Source organism: Camelina sativa, chromosome 7, assembly GCF_000633955.1.
Source record: "Camelina sativa cultivar DH55 chromosome 7, Cs, whole genome shotgun sequence".
Classification (NCBI taxonomy): Eukaryota; Viridiplantae; Streptophyta; class Magnoliopsida; order Brassicales; family Brassicaceae; genus Camelina; species Camelina sativa.
In genome coordinates, this window is record NC_025691.1 from 33,131,275 (window position 1) to 33,148,382 (window position 17,108).

General features: G+C 37.8%; 6 protein-coding genes across 6 annotated transcripts; 2 read left to right on the plus strand and 4 right to left on the minus strand.

Annotated features, from left to right (window-relative positions):
* Positions 899-2,703, minus strand: LOC104703994 (cytochrome P450 86A7-like). The gene has a single exon (XM_010420104.1). The coding sequence runs from the start codon at positions 2,625-2,627 to the stop codon at positions 1,026-1,028; it is 1,602 nt and encodes a 533-aa protein (XP_010418406.1). The 5' UTR covers positions 2,628-2,703; the 3' UTR covers positions 899-1,025.
* On the minus strand, positions 4,706-6,231 carry LOC104705218 (MATH domain and coiled-coil domain-containing protein At2g42470-like). Its single transcript, XM_010421185.1, has 4 exons — positions 6,125-6,231; positions 5,530-5,690; positions 5,277-5,431; positions 4,706-5,140 (listed from the first exon to the last, which is right to left on the minus strand). The coding sequence occupies exons 1-4, from the start codon at positions 6,229-6,231 to the stop codon at positions 4,706-4,708; spliced, it is 858 nt and encodes a 285-aa protein (XP_010419487.1).
* Positions 6,806-8,020, minus strand: LOC104705219 (F-box protein At1g30790-like). Its single transcript, XM_010421186.1, has 2 exons — positions 7,654-8,020; positions 6,806-7,032 (listed from the first exon to the last, which is right to left on the minus strand). The coding sequence occupies exons 1-2, from the start codon at positions 8,018-8,020 to the stop codon at positions 6,806-6,808; spliced, it is 594 nt and encodes a 197-aa protein (XP_010419488.1).
* LOC104703995 (uncharacterized protein At1g76660-like) lies at positions 8,455-10,289 on the minus strand. The gene is made up of 2 exons (XM_010420105.2): positions 9,963-10,289; positions 8,455-9,793 (listed from the first exon to the last, which is right to left on the minus strand). Exons 1-2 carry the CDS (start codon positions 10,068-10,070, stop codon positions 8,804-8,806), a joined length of 1,098 nt encoding a protein of 365 aa, XP_010418407.1. The 5' UTR covers positions 10,071-10,289; the 3' UTR covers positions 8,455-8,803.
* Positions 13,000-15,334, plus strand: LOC104703999 (uncharacterized protein At3g60930, chloroplastic-like). Its single transcript, XM_019227216.1, has 4 exons — positions 13,000-13,840; positions 13,917-14,198; positions 14,250-14,536; positions 14,738-15,334. Exons 1-4 carry the CDS (start codon positions 13,000-13,002, stop codon positions 15,332-15,334), a joined length of 2,007 nt encoding a protein of 668 aa, XP_019082761.1.
* Positions 15,374-16,678, plus strand: LOC104703998. Its single transcript, XM_010420110.2, has 2 exons — positions 15,374-16,199; positions 16,293-16,678. The coding sequence occupies exons 1-2, from the start codon at positions 15,705-15,707 to the stop codon at positions 16,578-16,580; spliced, it is 783 nt and encodes a 260-aa protein (XP_010418412.1). The 5' UTR covers positions 15,374-15,704; the 3' UTR covers positions 16,581-16,678.

Consider the following 17,108-nt stretch of genomic DNA (forward strand, 5'->3'; position numbering starts at 1 on the left):
AAAATATCAATTCGCATCTAATTACCTATGTAAACGATTTTCCTTCTAATTGGCTCGTTTGAACTGATATTATACTTTGTTGACAAAAAAAAAAATTAGAGAAAATGTCAAGATCGATTTATTATCACATTAAACAAAATTTAACATTTATTTTTAAGATAATCTTTGTTAAATCAAAACGGTTTACATAAATTTTAAAACATTTTCTACTTCAAATATTATTCAATAAGAACATTTAAAATTTAACTAAATGTTAAAAAAATATAATACCTGAAAAGGTGTTAAATTTATTGAAACCAAACTATTAGACCAAAAAGAAGAAATCCTACATCCGGTTAGTTATTCAACGTATTAATATTTAACCATTAGAATTATTTTAAATATATATACCAAACAAAATTCAGTTTTAGTTAGAATTCCGATTTGTTTAAGAAAGAAACAAATTCAAAACTAAGAAACCAAATCAAGTCAGTTTATTTGAACCAAAAGGAATTAGAAATTTGTCTGCTCGATCATTCGAAATGAATTATAAGATACGTTTTTGGTTAAAAACCAAATCACAGATCAGTCAACTTCATGACATGTCTGACACCTTCTCCTGAAATACACAAAGCACAGTATCAGTCAACTTCATGAAACAACCACACATATAATTAGTAACGCTTACTTACAGTATATAATAATGTTTTATAGAGATTGCAATTAACAACTCTTTAAATATCCCACTTAATTTAAGTAACGCACCTAACCGTCACCATTGATTTATTTAGTATTTCCCCAGATCAATTCTATCTGGTGTTTAGTCTTTTTAATAACAAAATTGAACTTTTAATTGTGTGTTATATATTTCAATAACGTTCTAGGAGTTTATCATCATGTTCGTATTTTAAGAAAGAAAAAGCTGTAAGACACAGTTTTATTATCAATATATATAAAACAATAAACAAGAATCACAAATATACGTGTTTTCATTTGCTTACAACAATAATAAAGTTACTATAAATCAGCACCATCATCCACGTTACTTATGCCACACCAGCTACCGACTTAACTTCACCGTATGTACTCATCTCATTCACCATTTTCTCCACCGTCGAAGTCAAATCCCTTTTATGCACATCCATTTTAAGACCGTACTTCATGAACAACGTCAACGACATCTTCTGCTCCACTCGATGTCCCGAAGCTACCGTAAGCCGATGTCGGAGCAAAATCGAAGCAGTAATCGATTTCATCTGTAGATAAGCTAGGTCTTTGCCTAGACAAATCCGTGGACCAGCATTGAACGCTACAAATTTGTATTGGTTGCATATATCTTCCCGGTTTTCGTCTAACCATCTTTCCGGTTTAAACTCGAGACAATCTTCACCCCAAATAAATTTCATACGCCCGACCGAGTATATCGAATATGTCACGTTAGATCCGGATGGAACAAATGTTCCGTCTGGTAAAACATCGTTGGCAACAACAAATTTTGAATCTTCCGGTACCGATGGATATAGCCTTAGTGTTTCGGACAATGCCGCTTTCAAGTAAACCATCTGGTCAATTTCCTCGAAAGTCAACGGCTCGTCGGTCATCTTCGACACATTGGTGCCACGCGTCTTGATCAAAACGGTGCAGATCTCGTCTATGATTTTTTCTTCGACTCGTGGGTTAAGACTGACCAACCAGAAGAACCAACTCATAGCAACGGATGATGTGTCCCTTCCGGCTAGGATAAAATTTAAAGCGACATATTTAAGATACTTATCCGAGTAGGATTCCTTTTTCTTCATGAACCGTGACAATAGATCATCATGGTTTGATCCATCTTGTTGCTTACTCAGCAGTTCGAGCTTACGTGTATTAATGATCTCCGACAAGTAATGATCTATGTGGCTGATGCTTCGGCTCATATCATCCTCCAAGCCGAGCCGAAGCCATTTTCGTAGCTTCCAAACAAACTCCGGCATGATAAACCGTTGGAGTGTGGCTTCGGTGGCTCCATCAAAAGCCACCGCGAATCCATTTTCCGGAAACTCTAGAGAGAGCGTTCGTGGATCTTTGCCAAACGTTAAGCCGCAAATGTTATCGAAAGTGAGCCGTAAAAGAATATCTTGGAGATCGATCGGCTCGGCTCGACTCATAGCTGATTCGAGAATCGGCACGAGACGGTTCTTGATGGCTCGATCAACCCAACGAGCCATGGCTTGGCGAAGCGTACGGGTGGTGAATTCCAACGCGGCGGTCTTCCTTTGAAACTTCCACGTGTCGCCATCCGAGTTAAAGATCCCATCTCCTAACAGATCGTGGAAGACCGAGTGCCAGCTAGGACCCTTCGGGTAGTTATCGAACCGGGTTTTTAGTATATGCTCCAAATTCTTCGGGTCACACGTGACAGTGACGTGACCTTGTTTCTTAGCCAAGAACGGGATCGGGAATATGCACGTCTGGTACGTGCCGCCGCACTTGCGGAGGTTATCGGCGATGAAGTCGTGCATGCGGTGAGCGTTCGTGATGAGTGCGGGAAGACTGCCAAATAAAGGCCAGACACGTGGACCTTTGCATGAACGGCGTAAAGAAACGAACCATATAAGGTAGGTTACGATGACGGTAAGGATGATCACAGCCATCGACCCTTCCATTTTAGTGATATTTTAACTTTTGATATTTTAGTGTGTGGAGTTGAGGTGAGAGCAGAGAATATATAAAAAGAGAACAAGTGTGTGTCGAATGGACGGTGAGGATATAATCGTATTAATTGTTTTATAGACTTTTTTCATAAAATGAAATGTGAAAAGAAATCTAAAAAAGTATGAGCAATTAATAAGGCAATTAAAGTTTGTTGTTGATAATTCTTCCCAACCAAAAATGTTGACGTATAGTTGCAACTTGCAATGCATGTCATGTGTTTGTGTTGTGTAGTGTTATATGTTTGTCATTGTGTTTATGAGTATAACCTAATATTGTATACATATTAAGTCACCTACACTATATCAGCCTTTTAATTTCTTCATTTATGAGTTTGTCTCCGTAATCATCTTCCTAATAAAACACATGATTTTGTTCAGGCGAAAATTGTTTTAAGGAAACAAGTACTTAAACTAAAATGGGGCCTTTGTCAAATTTTTAAAAAATCTAAAAACGCTTAATAATTTTTTTTTTTTTAAAATTGGACCCTTTTGCTTAAAGATTTTTTTTTGATATTTGTGATGGACCTATGGCATTTGCCTACTCTGCCATGGGGTAGAGACGGACCTGAGTACTTTATCCTAAAATCAATCGGTATATTATACTGTATAATAGAGTAATGAGTTAAATTTGAGTTTGTAAGCTAGCTACTAGATTAACAGTTTCAAGTGCTTATGATATCATGTCCAATGTTTTGGATGAGACATATGTTGTTGATGGGACAAGTTGACATTGTCATAAGTTATAAGTTATAACTTATAACCATATGTATTGACAATTGCGAGAAATATATATACTCATAAAGATACATCTAGTGACAGCTATAATATGTCAACATAAATTAATGGTAACCTACATCTTAAGGGGCCAATGCCATTAGTGCCACTTAAGTTGGTGAGCCAAAAAAACTTTATTAATAAATAATACAATAACAAATAAAAATAGCAATAATATGATACAATATATGATATATCATATAATTCCTACTTTTGTTTTTGGCAAAATATAATTCCCACGCGTGATCCGGATAAATTCTGTCGACCTATAACATTTCCTCCACAAGAACACAATAATTGAGAAAAAAGGTTAATAAAACAAAACTTCGTGTTTTGATAATTGACAATAATTAAAAGTTCAATGTACTCGTTTACTAGACTTCATGACTCCATTCTAAAATGTTATAAACAAAACACGTTTTAATTGTAATATTTTGAAGAAAAGAAATGCAGTAAATTTGTAAAACAGCACCATATAATCATAAAAAGTCACGTTACAGTATAATCCAATTGACATAAAATTAGTAAATGCTCTAAATCATATATATTTTTGTTGGCTATGAATGATAGATAACAGTTGACAAAAAAAAAGAATGATAGATAACAATAGATAACAATAGATAACAATACTAGTATTGACTATTGAGACTTAACGAAAGCGGCACTTCAACTTAAAAAATACGGCATTAATTGGGTTTAAAAGTGGGGGTCCTTGTTTCTTTTTCAATCTTTATATCTGTCTTTCACATTATACGACATATTTAACCTTTGTGCTTTTTGCTGATTAATTAACTTTGTCATCGCTGTAAAAAATACTTAAATTAATTGTCGTTCACTAATCTTGATGTTTAAGAACAAGTAATTAGTATGGATACTTGAGATTAAATTGACAACATATAGAACAATGAGCCTTAAATCGATTGTTACGTACGTACTGAGAAGCTCCATCCGTCAGATCATCAGGATCTGATCAGTGATATAACTTGTGCCTCTTGCGGTTCATGGCGACTTACTATATAAAGAGTTTGTTTTTTAGTTGTTAAAGTGTACTATGCTTGAACTTCAAGTTATATAACTCTTTATTACAAAGGAAAGATCAATGCTGAAGAAATCATTAATTAGGAAATCAGCTAAGTCGTTTCCAAAACGAAATAGAAAACTGACTTAACTCGGTGCATGCTACCGTATATAGGGTCAAATAATTTCTAATTAATTGGTTTCACCTAATTTTACTAAAATAAGAATTTGAATATTGTTCACACAAAATAATAAAAAAGAAAAGTTTGGAGTGTTTTGACAATATTGTTCTTGTTATGCTCATCTTTGAGATTCGACACTGTCTGCTCCAATGATAAAATTTGCTCCTGGTTAAGTTCAACTTTGAGATTCTTGATGAGTTTTATGAGTTCTTGGACTCGAGAACCATCAGCATTCGCGGTCTTCCTCTCTATGAAAACCTCATCAAGCTTTATCTTCAACCAGTCTAGGTTGAAACCCGCTTCTGTTAGCTCGATAAAATCGCTCTCAGCGTTGTTTAGCTCAGTGTCCGTGATGCTATGTAGAGGCTTCTTCAGTGTCTCGATTAGACCGAGGAGGATATTCATGTATGCTGTCTTCAGTAGTTGGTTCTTTGGTTTGAAATTCACTGCAAAGTTTGGGTGTTCCACGAAAATCCAACTCACTGAAGTCACCTGTAGACGAGATAAATAAATATGTAACAGAGTCGAAAATAATCAACCTTGTAAGTTACAAGTTGTAACTACGCATATATACCTGAGAACAAAGAACTTGGAAACCATTGACATATAACATCTAATTCCCAGTTACAGATCCTTCATCATCAACTTGAGCTACTTTAACTTGGACATTGAGGATGAGTTTATTATTCTCCAAAAAGCCTTTTTCGTGAAGCTTTTCGAGAGGCACGGCCTTTGGCCAACCCATTTGTGGGATCTCAGCGCAGAACAATTGGTCAAACGGTTCTGTAGTAAGACAAAACCAGAAAGATAATAATTAATTTTATAATTTCTTCAACAATATATCATACAAGATATATAAGATTGAAGTATTAGTAAATTGCCATCTTTTCTGTAGAGCTCTTGGCCTGATTGATTCAGTAGAAGGATGGAAAAAGCAGCTCGTCTTTTCCATCCAAACCGGAGTGATTCAGGATCCGCAACGCAGAGGTACATAGACAAGTGATCATCAATGTGATCTCCTTTGGGATGAACCTTAACATACCTGAAAGAAGCACATATATTCAAATGAAGGAAGAAAAATATATGCTGAAGATACTGGAATGAAGATTCGGAGGCTTACGGATCAAACAAGACTAACCTAGAGGATCCTCTTAATTAATTACACGACGAATATAAAAACGATTCAAGAGGAGTTTGCTAGGGTTAGCCGTTCAAGCAAAAACATATATTCAAAAGATATTTCTTCGAAGTCGAAGATCAAGATTTTATAAGAGGAGATTAGGGGTAGTCTATTCGTTCTTAGGTTAGAAATCTTGGATGATATATTAGGTTTTTGAATATTCAAAGTTGTAACTTGTAAGAGTTGTAACTTTTTGATTCCAAGTCCATCTGCTTTCTCAGTTACGTTGTATATATGTTGAATCTAATTAACGATGAGTTAAAACTCAAAAACACATATAATATTTTTCCTTTTACCATTCGCAACCGCCGCTTAAAAAGTTTGGTGTTCTAATCACAGATTCCTTCTCGGAGAAGTTATCCATCTCAAACGTAAAACTCGTCTGCTTATGATCCAGATCCATATCGGAAAAAAGGACACTTTTCTTTTGATTTGTTACTCGTGGAGCAAAAGACGACTTTGATTTCTCACAAACTTGTTTATAATATGATATGACCCTGCACCCATAAACCGGTATATTTATAAACCTTTTCTAAATCTACTATATAAAAGAAATAAGGAAATTTGCTGTAAAAAAAGAAAGAGATAAGGGAGCTTTAAAACTAAATATTTATCCTCCTCCTAATAAGGTAACGAGAGTTAAACCTACAAGATTTAGTTTGGTTTAGGGATTGACTTTGGTTTAGAGGTTGACTTTGGTTTTATTAAACCTACAAAATTCTGTGATGTTTCTTATAAAACCTGACCGGCCGGTCGTCTGTTTTAGGCTTGTGTGTGTTTAAAAGAGTGTGACTCTCATGTTTAAGTTTTCTGATGCAGATGTTTCTTTAACAATGTTAGTTTGGTTTGACAAAAGTAGTTGTGATTATACCAGAGTTGCTTGGTGTCTAAAAAATCAAAACTTGTTAATAAGAAAAAGAAAAAAACAAAGTTCTTCATGCTCTTGTATTAGAGAGATCAGCAAAGAAAAAAAAAAATTAAAGAAAGGCAATATCTTCAAAGTGTTCTGATGCCATATAAACACGACAATCACCATTCTTTCCAATTCCATAACGACGCCTGAACTCTTCATTATCTGCAATTCCTTCAAGCCTAACCCTTCTGATGCCTTGGCTTGTTACATTATAATAGAGAATGTAGAAAGGTTCAAGTTTGCTTGACAACAATTGTGGAGCCAGAATGATCTCGCCCGTTTTATTGCTGCCTATGAAGGAATATGAACATATCTTACTAGGAAAAAACCAAGGCGACCACCAAAACTGACATGTTATCTTTGACCATTCATGTTTTTCAACATTGTCTAGTATCCATAATCTAATCATGTGGTTATTATAAAAATCGGCTGTGTCAACAAAGGTTAACTTCCCTTTGTAGTTCATCAAGTCTGCACCATGGTCCTACATTTCCTTGATAAAAGGTGGATTGATCAAACTAATCTTCTCAAATCTAACATCAAAACAAACTATAACCTTATCCCTATTATTTGGTCTTATAGCACCGTAATAGACAATTCCGTCGATGCATATTTCTTTCGTTGAAGGAAGATAAGGCTCGGTATTGTCTTTGATTTCCCGCCATGAAAGGTTTTTCGTATCACCTCTTCTTAGTGTTAAAACCTTGTGCTCTAGATCACCAAAATCACCCCGAGAAAACATCATGCACAATGCTTTGTATTGATCATCCACCGGATCGTATCCCAAATATTTAAAAGTGAACTTATTATTATCTCCAGGTTCTGGTAATGTTACAATTTGTCTCGTGGTAGGGTTACATATCAAGAACCGACCTTGATATGAGCAACATATAAAGCCATGAACCAAAGTACCTCGTGTGTAGCAATAATTATCCGTGGAAGCTATTGTCATGTCGAGATTAGCTACCAAAGTTGAAGAAGACTTTTGCTCCCCTTCTCTTGAAGCTGAGAAGAAGAACAAACGCTTCTCAGTATTCCCATTGATGATTTCACCGTTCTTGAAAGTGATAAGTAGGCGTGAACCTCGACTCAAAGACCTAGAGAAGAAGGAATCGATGAATCTTTGACTTCGGATTATCGAAAACCAAAATTTAGATAAGTATTGGAACTTCATAAGAGATTTGCCGGGCAATCTACCAAGAATCTCAAACGTCATATCATCAGGGATCGAATCTGAGTGATCACTTGTACCGTTACATTCTCGTCCCTTGAGTTTCATGGCGACGAAAGAGTTTTTGTTTTCTTATTGCTAACGTGTGTGCTTCAAGTTGGTTATATAATGATATGAGACTTGAGAGCATAAGTCAAGGCTTTAAGAGAATAAAAAAAACGAATAGGAAGGCCTTGATTGAGTTTCGGTTTTTGGTGTTTCCCTTGTATCTAGGGATTAGATAGATACAAATCTCTTATAAGTACATAATATTAGTCAAAACTGAAAAAAATTTGTCCAAAAAAATAAAAGTAAAAACTGCAAAAACATCTCAAATTTATATTTTGATTTTTATCAATATAGATAACTTCTATTTTATTTTCGACAGCATCAATATAGCTAAATTATTACTATTGTTGAGTTCTTCGGACTGCGANTTTTTTTTTTTTTTTTTTTTTTTCTTTCTGAGCAGACCAAATATAAACAGAACTAACAAAAGTCTAAAACTGTCATAACTATAGAATTATTGGAATTTCTCTGAAGAAAAAGATTAAATGTTATTTACAAATGCGATCAAATGTGTATGCACAAAAACAAAAAACTACATAGAGACAAAGCCATATACAACAACGTAACTAACAACGCCAAATATTTATTACAAAACCAAAAGAGAGACCAGAAGGTCCAGAACAGAACCATCTAAAACATCATACTAATGTAAAATCAAAGGAAACTAAATAAGTTCACTAGTTAATTATTCGTTCTTGAATCTCTTGACCAAGATCTTTGTGTGTCCGAATTGGATTTCTAAACTTTTAGATTCTATATAATAACTAAATCCTCTGATGAAGGTTAGCTAAGTGTACCTGATTGCATCACAGGGAAGAAAGACCAATCGTTGCTGTTCTTCGGCGAAGATCTATGTTCATCAACGGTCAAGTGTTTCTCATCCGTGCCAAAATTGAACTCCTTATTCGACCCGAGAGAGGAATGATTCATTGCTTCTGGATCCGATGATGATGTAGATGATGCTTCAGGGAACGTTGTTCTTAGCTTCTGATCCACGCATCTAATGACATGATCCGCGTCAAGATCGAACGAAACCGGTTTATGCGGTCTCACAGTCTTCTGCTCTTTTGTAACAGTCTTCTTTGGACAATGCAATGTACCAGGACTCAACGGTATCGGAGGATCAGAGACTTGAAAGTGAGGGAACAGCGCGGTTTCTCCATCGGGGAAAGGAGAAGTTGGACCAGAACCGGACACAACAGAGCTAGGGGAAATAAGCTGACCAACAAGTGGACTACCAGGAGGAAGTTGGTAAAACTGAAACTCATAACTAGACGACATTGGGAACTTATTATGACAGTCTTGATGGTTGGAGTTAAACAGCTGAGCGAAAGGCACTTCGGGTGAAGAAGGTGTTGTAGTGGTTAAGTAGATAGATGAGTCATCAAGAAGAGGAGGTGTGATGGGAGCTGAAGATGGTTCAGTAGTGTAAGTTGAGAAAACCGGAGGAGAAACCAATTGAGGTTCGTGAGCGTAAGGTCCAATGGCGAAGATCGAAGGACGGTTGTTACATGGCAAAGGACTAAAAGAGAGGATCCCAACGGGTGACTGTGTAGCTGAAGGTGGTTCTGATTGGAAAAACGAAGCTGGAGATGAAGGTGGTGCTATAAAAGGAAGTGTTGTGATAACCGAACGATAACCGGAATTAGATGTTGAATTTGATGAGATTGATACCGGTTCAGGAACAAGAACCGAGTTTCCTATTCGGTTTCTTTGTCTCGAAGATCTGAAACATTTCAACAGACTCCATCGACTCCACCATTTTCTCTTCTTCTGATTTTCCCCAAAAAAAAAAAAAAATTCAAAATCAAGATTCGAGAATTTCGTAAATCACAGAAACTTAAACTAGGTTTTATAAAAATCTAGTCTGATTAATTTCCATAGTAATCGAATTTTGCATACAAAGTGTTCGATCTAATGCGTAAGAGAAGAGAAGACTCACATGAATCGGAGAAGATTGAAGAAGACGATCATCAGAGGAAGCGATAGCTGAAGCAGCAGCGTTAATAGTATCCAACACGTTGTTTCCACCACTAGCACCGCTTCTCATCTTTCTTCTCTCTGTTTTTTTATTTTTCTATAACAAAACAGAGCATTCGAGTTTTTTTCTAAAGTAAATAAATCACACAAAACTTCTTCTTCATCAATCAAAATCAGAAAGAAGAAAAAAAAAACATACAAATAAAAGCGACACGTAAAACTCGAAATTTCTGGGAATATTATTGTATCCCCTTCCAGAAATATATATGTATATATATGTATATATGTGTTCGTGTGTGTCAAGAAGAAGGTTTGAGGTCAAAACACGGCAAAGACAAAAGGTGTGCCACTATTTACTCTTTCTTTGTAAATTTATTCCATCTTTAAGGGTAGTTTCGTCCATTGAACTTGCGAAGAATTTGACTAATTTTTTTATTTATTTTCCTTTCTCTGATTTAATTTTTAAGATATTGTTATTTTGTTTTGAGAATATTAATTTATCTACTAATCCAACTTTAAGATTTTTCATTTTTTTATGGAACTTTGTTTGTCAAATTATTTCGTCGTTTTTTACGAGATTAGTAAATTAAGCTATTCTTTAATCCGAATAGAAGATATTTTTTAAGGGAAAAAAGTTTGAAGATATTTTAAATAAAAAAACAGGAAAATGAGGATACTGCAAAGAGAAAGGTGACACAAAAGCGCACGTGTGGTGGTGTGAGGAGAATCGAATCTATCTCTCTTTTAAGTTTTTAAGTTTCTCGTGTGCACGCACATAAGGTGTGGGGCTAATCTAAGTAATACTATAATAATTTCAACTCTTTATTTTTTTATATATAGATTAATGAATTTTAAAACTTACAACAAAATTTCAACTTGTATTGCACGGTGGCTTGACTTTTATATGTATTTGGGTCTTAAGTATTTACTTTGCTTTTATCCCATACCCAACTGATAATAAAGCGACCTTTTTCAGTTTTGGTGAAATTAATCATTATGCAAACAATAATTACAGATTTACAGTAGTTTTTGGCTCCTTTTTTTGTCAATCTTTTAAATAATACTACTACTACTATACAATCAATGCAATAGACTGATTCTTGGTTCCAAAAAGGGAAAAATTATTATTATCGAAGCATTTACACAAAAAAGGAAGACTGGCATAGTAATTTAATTTTGCAATAGTAGTGTTTAGCTGTCACCAATTAAAATCAATAAACTCTAATAAAGACAAACTTGAATTTTGATATTTCTGAAAAAAAAGAGTAGAATTTTTAAATCTGAAGATTTGGGAGTTAGAAGTTTTAAATCTAAAGAGTTAAAAATGTAGAAAATATGAAAAAAAGCAAGTAGAAATTGATGAGGTTTATGGCTAAGTTTAAGGATACATTTGTCATGTCGTTCTTTTTTTTTTTATAGAGATTGATAAGCATTTACCTACTTTTGAGATATTCATCTTAATTTTTTTTTTTTTTTAAACTACTCATATTTATCTGGTAATACTTTAATCAAGTTCATAAAGTCCATTTTACTAAATTGCAATATTTTGTAAACAAAACATAAATTATTTAGTTTGTAGGTTTTTTTACCAGGAAATTAAATATTGTAACTTTGGGAATTAGATTTAAATCGTTTTCTGAATTGAAAACAAAAGAGAGTCTCGTCGTTAAAGTTTAAAACACATTATTGTCCGTTTAAAATAAAATAGAAAAACACTATAGAGACCCATATGTATGGTTGTAGATGATTTTAAACGATTTAAAGTCTTGTATATTACTATTTTTCAATTTTGAAGTTTCGTCTGTCACGATTCATATACCGCGTTTGCCTAATTACGCGGAAGCTTCCTTTTTGTATTTCAGCTTCCCAAAATAACACATTCAAAGTAGTATCTGATTTTTTACCTATTTTCCACATATCGTTACCTCATCTCCATCTATCTGAGCATGTCTCTCATGGCTTCTCCTTCTTCTTCTTCCAAGCCTCGCAACTACAAATTCAAAGTTTTCTCGAGCTTCCATGGGCCGGACGTCCGTAAAACATTTCTCAGTCACTTGCGCCAACAGTTTCAAGGTAACGGGATAACTATGTTTTATGATGAAAAGATTAAAAGAGGTGGAGAGCTTTCTCCTTCACTCAGAGAAGCTATAAGAGAGTCTAAGATCTCGATCGTGATTCTCTCCAAGAAATATGCATCGTTGTAGAAACTAGGTTTCCACAATGAATTTGTTGAAAGGGGGAAACAAATTCAAGTAAGCTATCTCTCTAGAAAACCGATCTAAGAAGAGGAAATTAAACTTAAAGAGTGTATTGCCAAGAACAATGAGAACTGAGTTATTGTATTTGATTTCAGATGATTTACAATGGAGAAGTCTCCCCTTATTTATACATGTACATAGATTCATAATATATTGACTTTCCTTATTAAACGAAGTGAAATACGGAAAGTTGTCTTATGTCTTGAATCAGCCGCTGCCCTTGAATAGAAGTCGGTCTCCTTCTCTTCAAAGCTAGGCTTCCTTCGTCCGAACTGGCCTCTAATAACCTAATTGGGTATTTAACCGAAGTCCCGGTTAAATATTCAAATTATCTTTCTGATTTAGCTCGGTATGTGGGGGATGCTAAATCCCGCACCAACAATTAGTCCCCCCCCAGTTCTGAATATTCGAGATTTAATTCGAATATTTCGAACTATAGACAAAGGAATATCCGGTCTAAACCATAAAGAATCATTTGATTTTACCCGGATTTCTGCCTCATATTTCTGCGAATCGTCCAGATGACACGTGTCGCTTGTGTCACATCCGCTAGATTGGAAATCGAGGAGTCGCGTAAGTCATAATTACTTTCGTAGGGTTGCCGCCCACTGCACTCTATAAATACGCTCTTCCTCTCGTCATTTCTCATTTTCCGCCAACAACGAAAGGTAATCTGCTCCGATCTCTCTTCTATTTAACTTACCGTTTCGATTATCATTCTGCACTCTCCGAACTCAGACTATGGCGAGCACTTCAGAACCTGTGTCCTCACCAGAGATCGAAGGCGAACAACTAATTCGCCGTACGTCAAACCGAAAAATTCCCAACTCAAATCGCACGCAGATCGGGGAACCAAGTAGATCGGTCTCCGAAGTCCAACTGCCTTTGATTCGCTGTTCAGCCGGAGCCTCGTCTTCGTGGTCGAACCCTTTAGCTGTAACGCCAGTTCGTCATGAAAGCGCTGAACCGTCTGAAGACGTTTTTCTGCCAGAGGAAGAACGGTTCGTCCCCTTAGGACTCTCGATCGAAGATATCGATCCCGTGCTAGATCACGCAGGGCGAATTGGAGGTGACAAGACTTCGAGTTCGGCTAAAACCATCAAGGAAATGCTGAACTCGTGCGGTTTATTTAACAGCGGCGTTACGATCGTGATCCCGCGAGAAGATCAACGTCCATGGAATCCTCCAGAAGGATATATATGTTTATACGAAGGTTATTTCGCCGAATGTCGGCTGACGTTTCCAATCCCGGCGTTAATATCTCGCTATGCGCACAGACGCAGGATGGCGATCTGTCAGTTCGTTCCCGGAGCCATTTGCAATTTTGTTGCTGCTCTCACCCTAGCCGCCGAAGTCGGATTCAACATCGGAGTTCAGTGTTTTGAACAGCTGTCGAGCTTCAAATTATCAAAGAGCGAAAATTTCTGGGAAGTAAACATGAGACCACAGCATAACTTCCTGGCTGGCAAAAAAGTGAGCAAATTTAAGCAATGGGCGAACCATTACTTCTTCGTCCGAGTGGATCAATATTCGTTCGCAGAACCGCTGGGTTTTCATCGGAGAGTGTGGAATGATAATCCTGGTAGATTCCACACTGTTTATATACTTTGAATTTGTTGCAACACTTCTAACCAGTTTTCTTCTAATCTGTTTTCCAGATCGCCCATTTTTCAAATCGGGTCTAGCTCCAGGTTATCGATCCGTCAGAGACGCCCTACTATCCGGGAACAATCGACGGTGGGAGTTCTTTTCTCGAATTCGAGTCGAAAAAGCAATGGGCAAAGCCAGGACGAACTTCCCCAGTTTTGCGAGTTCGCTAGGACGAGCTGCGGGACCCGTCGAAGCTCACATCGTTGAATCCAGTAGTCTCCAGATTGTTCGTCGGGACACTCAAGCGGCCATCCAAGCCGAAATCGAGCCCACGCAGGACCGAACTGCCAGTGATCCTGCTGATGCCCCATAAGAGAATGTCAATATAACCGACATTGAAGGTATCACGGGAGATGATCCTCTTCTGGTGGCTTCGGAGGGTGCTGGTCTTCAGATTAACGAACAAGATGTCCCTCAGCTTGGAGCTGGATCAAGGAAGAAGAAGAAGAAGAAAACGAGCAAGGGGAAAGAGATCGAAGTTGATTTAGCCTCCGAACCTCAACCGACGGTCAACCGCAAGCGCTCAGCTGACGACGCCGGACTGGAATCCGCCGATCAATTCCGTCTGAAGAGAAGGAATAACAAGACATATCAATTTGCCTTTGACTATTTCGGCAGCACCCCTCTGGTTGGAAATCGTGCTGCTTCGGGCGAACTCTTTCGGAACTTGAAGATTTCCAGTCGAATCCTTCCAGAGGCAGACAAACTGGAATAAAAGGAAGCATTCCTCGATATCGTCGAGTCCCACCTTATAGGTTGTATTCCTACACGCTTTTAGTTTTCAGATTTTATATAAGTGGAAATAACATGTATTCCTTTTGATCTACAGACTGCGGCCAAGATCAACACGCTGACCCAGTTGTATGATAGGCGAGTCAAAACCGACAAGAATTTAGGGTCCGAACTCGAGAAGGTGAAGGAATGCGCGGAACAGATCCAAGCAGCCAGCAGGGCCAAAGATGACAGAATCAAGGAGCTTGAAGCCCTTATAGTCGAAAAGGATTGTGTCATCACTCAATCCGGACTGAGGATCGACGAACTGAATTCAAGAGTGCGTACTCTTGAAGAAGAGAAGTCCGAACTGCTAAGGATACCAGACGAGCTGAAAATCAAATTTGACTCCGAGGTCAGGAGACTTCGGCGAGATCGTCTCGAAAAAGTGGAGCGAACTGCAAAGAAAGCTCAATCTCGACTAGACACAGTGAAGGCCTTTCTACTCGAACAAGATACTGTAGTTCGACCAGTGGAGGATCTGCTGAACCAAGCCAAAGGGGTAGAGGAAACGGTACAATATTTGATTGAGAAAGGGGCCGTTATCCCGGAAGAGCAAATCGCAGAGATCAACGCGAGCAAGGTCAAGGCTGAGGAAGCTGTCTCCGGACCAGCTCGGCTTCGGGCTTCTTCACTCCGGAACCATGGCTCCTGACTCTGTTCGCCATCCGCATGGCTCTAACGCCGAGATTTTTCAGGCCAATCTGTCTGAGCCTTTAGATGTTTAATTTTCTGTTATTTTATATTGCATAATCTTTGAAGTGTGGGCTTTAAATTCCCATGTAAAAACATTGCCGACTTGTTCGGCCTATTTTCCTTTTCGGTTTGTCAAATTTTTCCTTTTTAATACCGTCAGAGTGTTTCCTTACGACCAAAAAGGGAAATTGACGAGCCAGACTCGAGAAATTTGTATGTTTTCCATTTTGCACGAAATTTGGAAATATTGAAAGGTTCCACCTTTCGATATAAATCAGCCGGGATTGTCTCCAAATTGGACAGCGAACCAAGAGTTTTGGATCGAAGCAATGTCGAGCTCTAGTAGTAGCGTGGAATCCCCGCTAGTCGGGAACGATGTCCCGACGTTCTCGAATACCGAAGCAATCGAAAGAGGGATGGCCTACTACCCGAACATCCGAGCTCCTTGGATGCTGATGTTCCGCGTTAAGCCGGAAGAAAGGCGCGATCTGGAAGAATGTCTCCATGAGATAGAAGACCGCCATACGGAGTATCGTGATCGTCTTGCTGCATCAGAGCAAGTGCAACGTGAACTTCTACTCAAACTTGAGATGCTTGAATCCCACCCAAAAGATTGGATCGAGAATGGGTTCGACAGAATAGCAGCTTTGCCACCATGTCTCATTGCGTACTGCAACGAATGCCGAAGGGAATCAGATCGGAAACCGACGCACGTGGACCCTGCCCTGATTGGCGACTTCATTCCAGGCAACGTCAAGCCGTTTTACATTAACAAGCGTTCTAACGATGCCGAACTTGCTGAGGCTGAAACCTTTTTTCGTCAGGTAATCATCACGATACTTTTACTTTGCTTTCTAAGTGGGAAACCTCACTGTGTCTATTCCAAACTGAGTTGTTGTTTATCTTCGCGTATGCAGATTGAAGGCGCGCATCAAGAATTGAGTCAAGATCTTCAATACTTTCATATGAAAAGAAACAGGATTGACCGCCAACTGAAGACGCTGGAATCCAAAATTGCCATACTCAAGGCAAAAAGGAAGAGGACTACCGACTTGCTCGATGAATCCGAACAGAAGGCCAGGGCATTGGAGACTCGCCCCGAGGATTGGGAGAAGACTGGGTTGCAATTAGTGTGGCCGATGCCGAAACGACTCAAGACGAGTGTTCGTGAGATAGCCGCGAATAGCGCATTAGTTCGGAATTAAGATGTTTTGTTTGATCATTCAATAAGATTTAACCGCATTGTAGCGGGCGAACTTGAACTCTCCTTTGGAAATCAAAAGAAAACTTTAGTGCAATAAAACGGGCGAAATTTTTCTATATTCAGTTATTTTATTCTAAAAATGTACCAGAGGCGAGACGTCTCCCGGCTTACGTCAGGCAATTTTTTTTTTTTTTTTTTTGCGGATGGTAGAAAACATCGATTTGAGCCTCAAAAGTTGACTACCTATTCTTGACGAGGCATGTTTAGTTGGAGGGCGAGATACTGGGCTCGGCTTATCTCCTTTTTCTTTAGTTCGGATGCCGGACTGCGAAGTTATTCTCTGGGTTCGGCTAACTATTCCGTCCTAACTAAAGGTTGGGTGCGAAATAAATACTCTGGGTTTGGCTTATCCCAATGGTTGAGAGATCGGGTGCGGAATAAAAACTCTGAGTCCGGCTTATCCTGAGGAATATTGCGTAGTTACGCGGGTTGATCACCTGGCCAGGGTGTCAACGAAGAAAGAGTTCGG

Bases quoted from the DNA above. Each gene is read 5' to 3' on its own strand.
- LOC104703998 (XM_010420110.2), top strand. From the start codon at position 15,705: ATGTCGAGCTCTAGTAGTAGCGTGGAATCCCCGCTAGTCGGGAACGAT. The intron at 16,200-16,292 runs GTAATCATCACG...TCGCGTATGCAG, and splicing joins CTGAAACCTTTTTTCGTCAG to ATTGAAGGCGCGCATCAAGA.
- LOC104703994 (XM_010420104.1), bottom strand. From the start codon at position 2,627: ATGGAAGGGTCGATGGCTGTGATCATCCTTACCGTCATCGTAACCTAC.
- LOC104703995 (XM_010420105.2), bottom strand. From the start codon at position 10,070: ATGAGAAGCGGTGCTAGTGGTGGAAACAACGTGTTGGATACTATTAAC. The intron at 9,794-9,962 runs GTGAGTCTTCTC...GGGGAAAATCAG, and splicing joins TTCAATCTTCTCCGATTCAT to AAGAAGAGAAAATGGTGGAG.
- LOC104705219 (XM_010421186.1), bottom strand. From the start codon at position 8,020: ATGAAACTCAAGGGACGAGAATGTAACGGTACAAGTGATCACTCAGAT. The intron at 7,033-7,653 runs GTACTTTGGTTC...ATTCCTTCATAG, and splicing joins TAATTATTGCTACACACGAG to GCAGCAATAAAACGGGCGAG.
- LOC104705218 (XM_010421185.1), bottom strand. From the start codon at position 6,231: ATGGATCTGGATCATAAGCAGACGAGTTTTACGTTTGAGATGGATAAC. The intron at 5,691-6,124 runs GTAAAAGGAAAA...TGCTTCTTTCAG, and splicing joins TTAAGCGGCGGTTGCGAATG to GTATGTTAAGGTTCATCCCA. The intron at 5,432-5,529 runs GCAATTTACTAA...GTCTTACTACAG, and splicing joins AGAGCTCTACAGAAAAGATG to AACCGTTTGACCAATTGTTC.
- LOC104703999 (XM_019227216.1), top strand. From the start codon at position 13,000: ATGGCGAGCACTTCAGAACCTGTGTCCTCACCAGAGATCGAAGGCGAA. The intron at 13,841-13,916 runs GTAGATTCCACA...TCTGTTTTCCAG, and splicing joins AGTGTGGAATGATAATCCTG to ATCGCCCATTTTTCAAATCG. The intron at 14,537-14,737 runs GTTGGAAATCGT...TTTGATCTACAG, and splicing joins ATTTCGGCAGCACCCCTCTG to ACTGCGGCCAAGATCAACAC.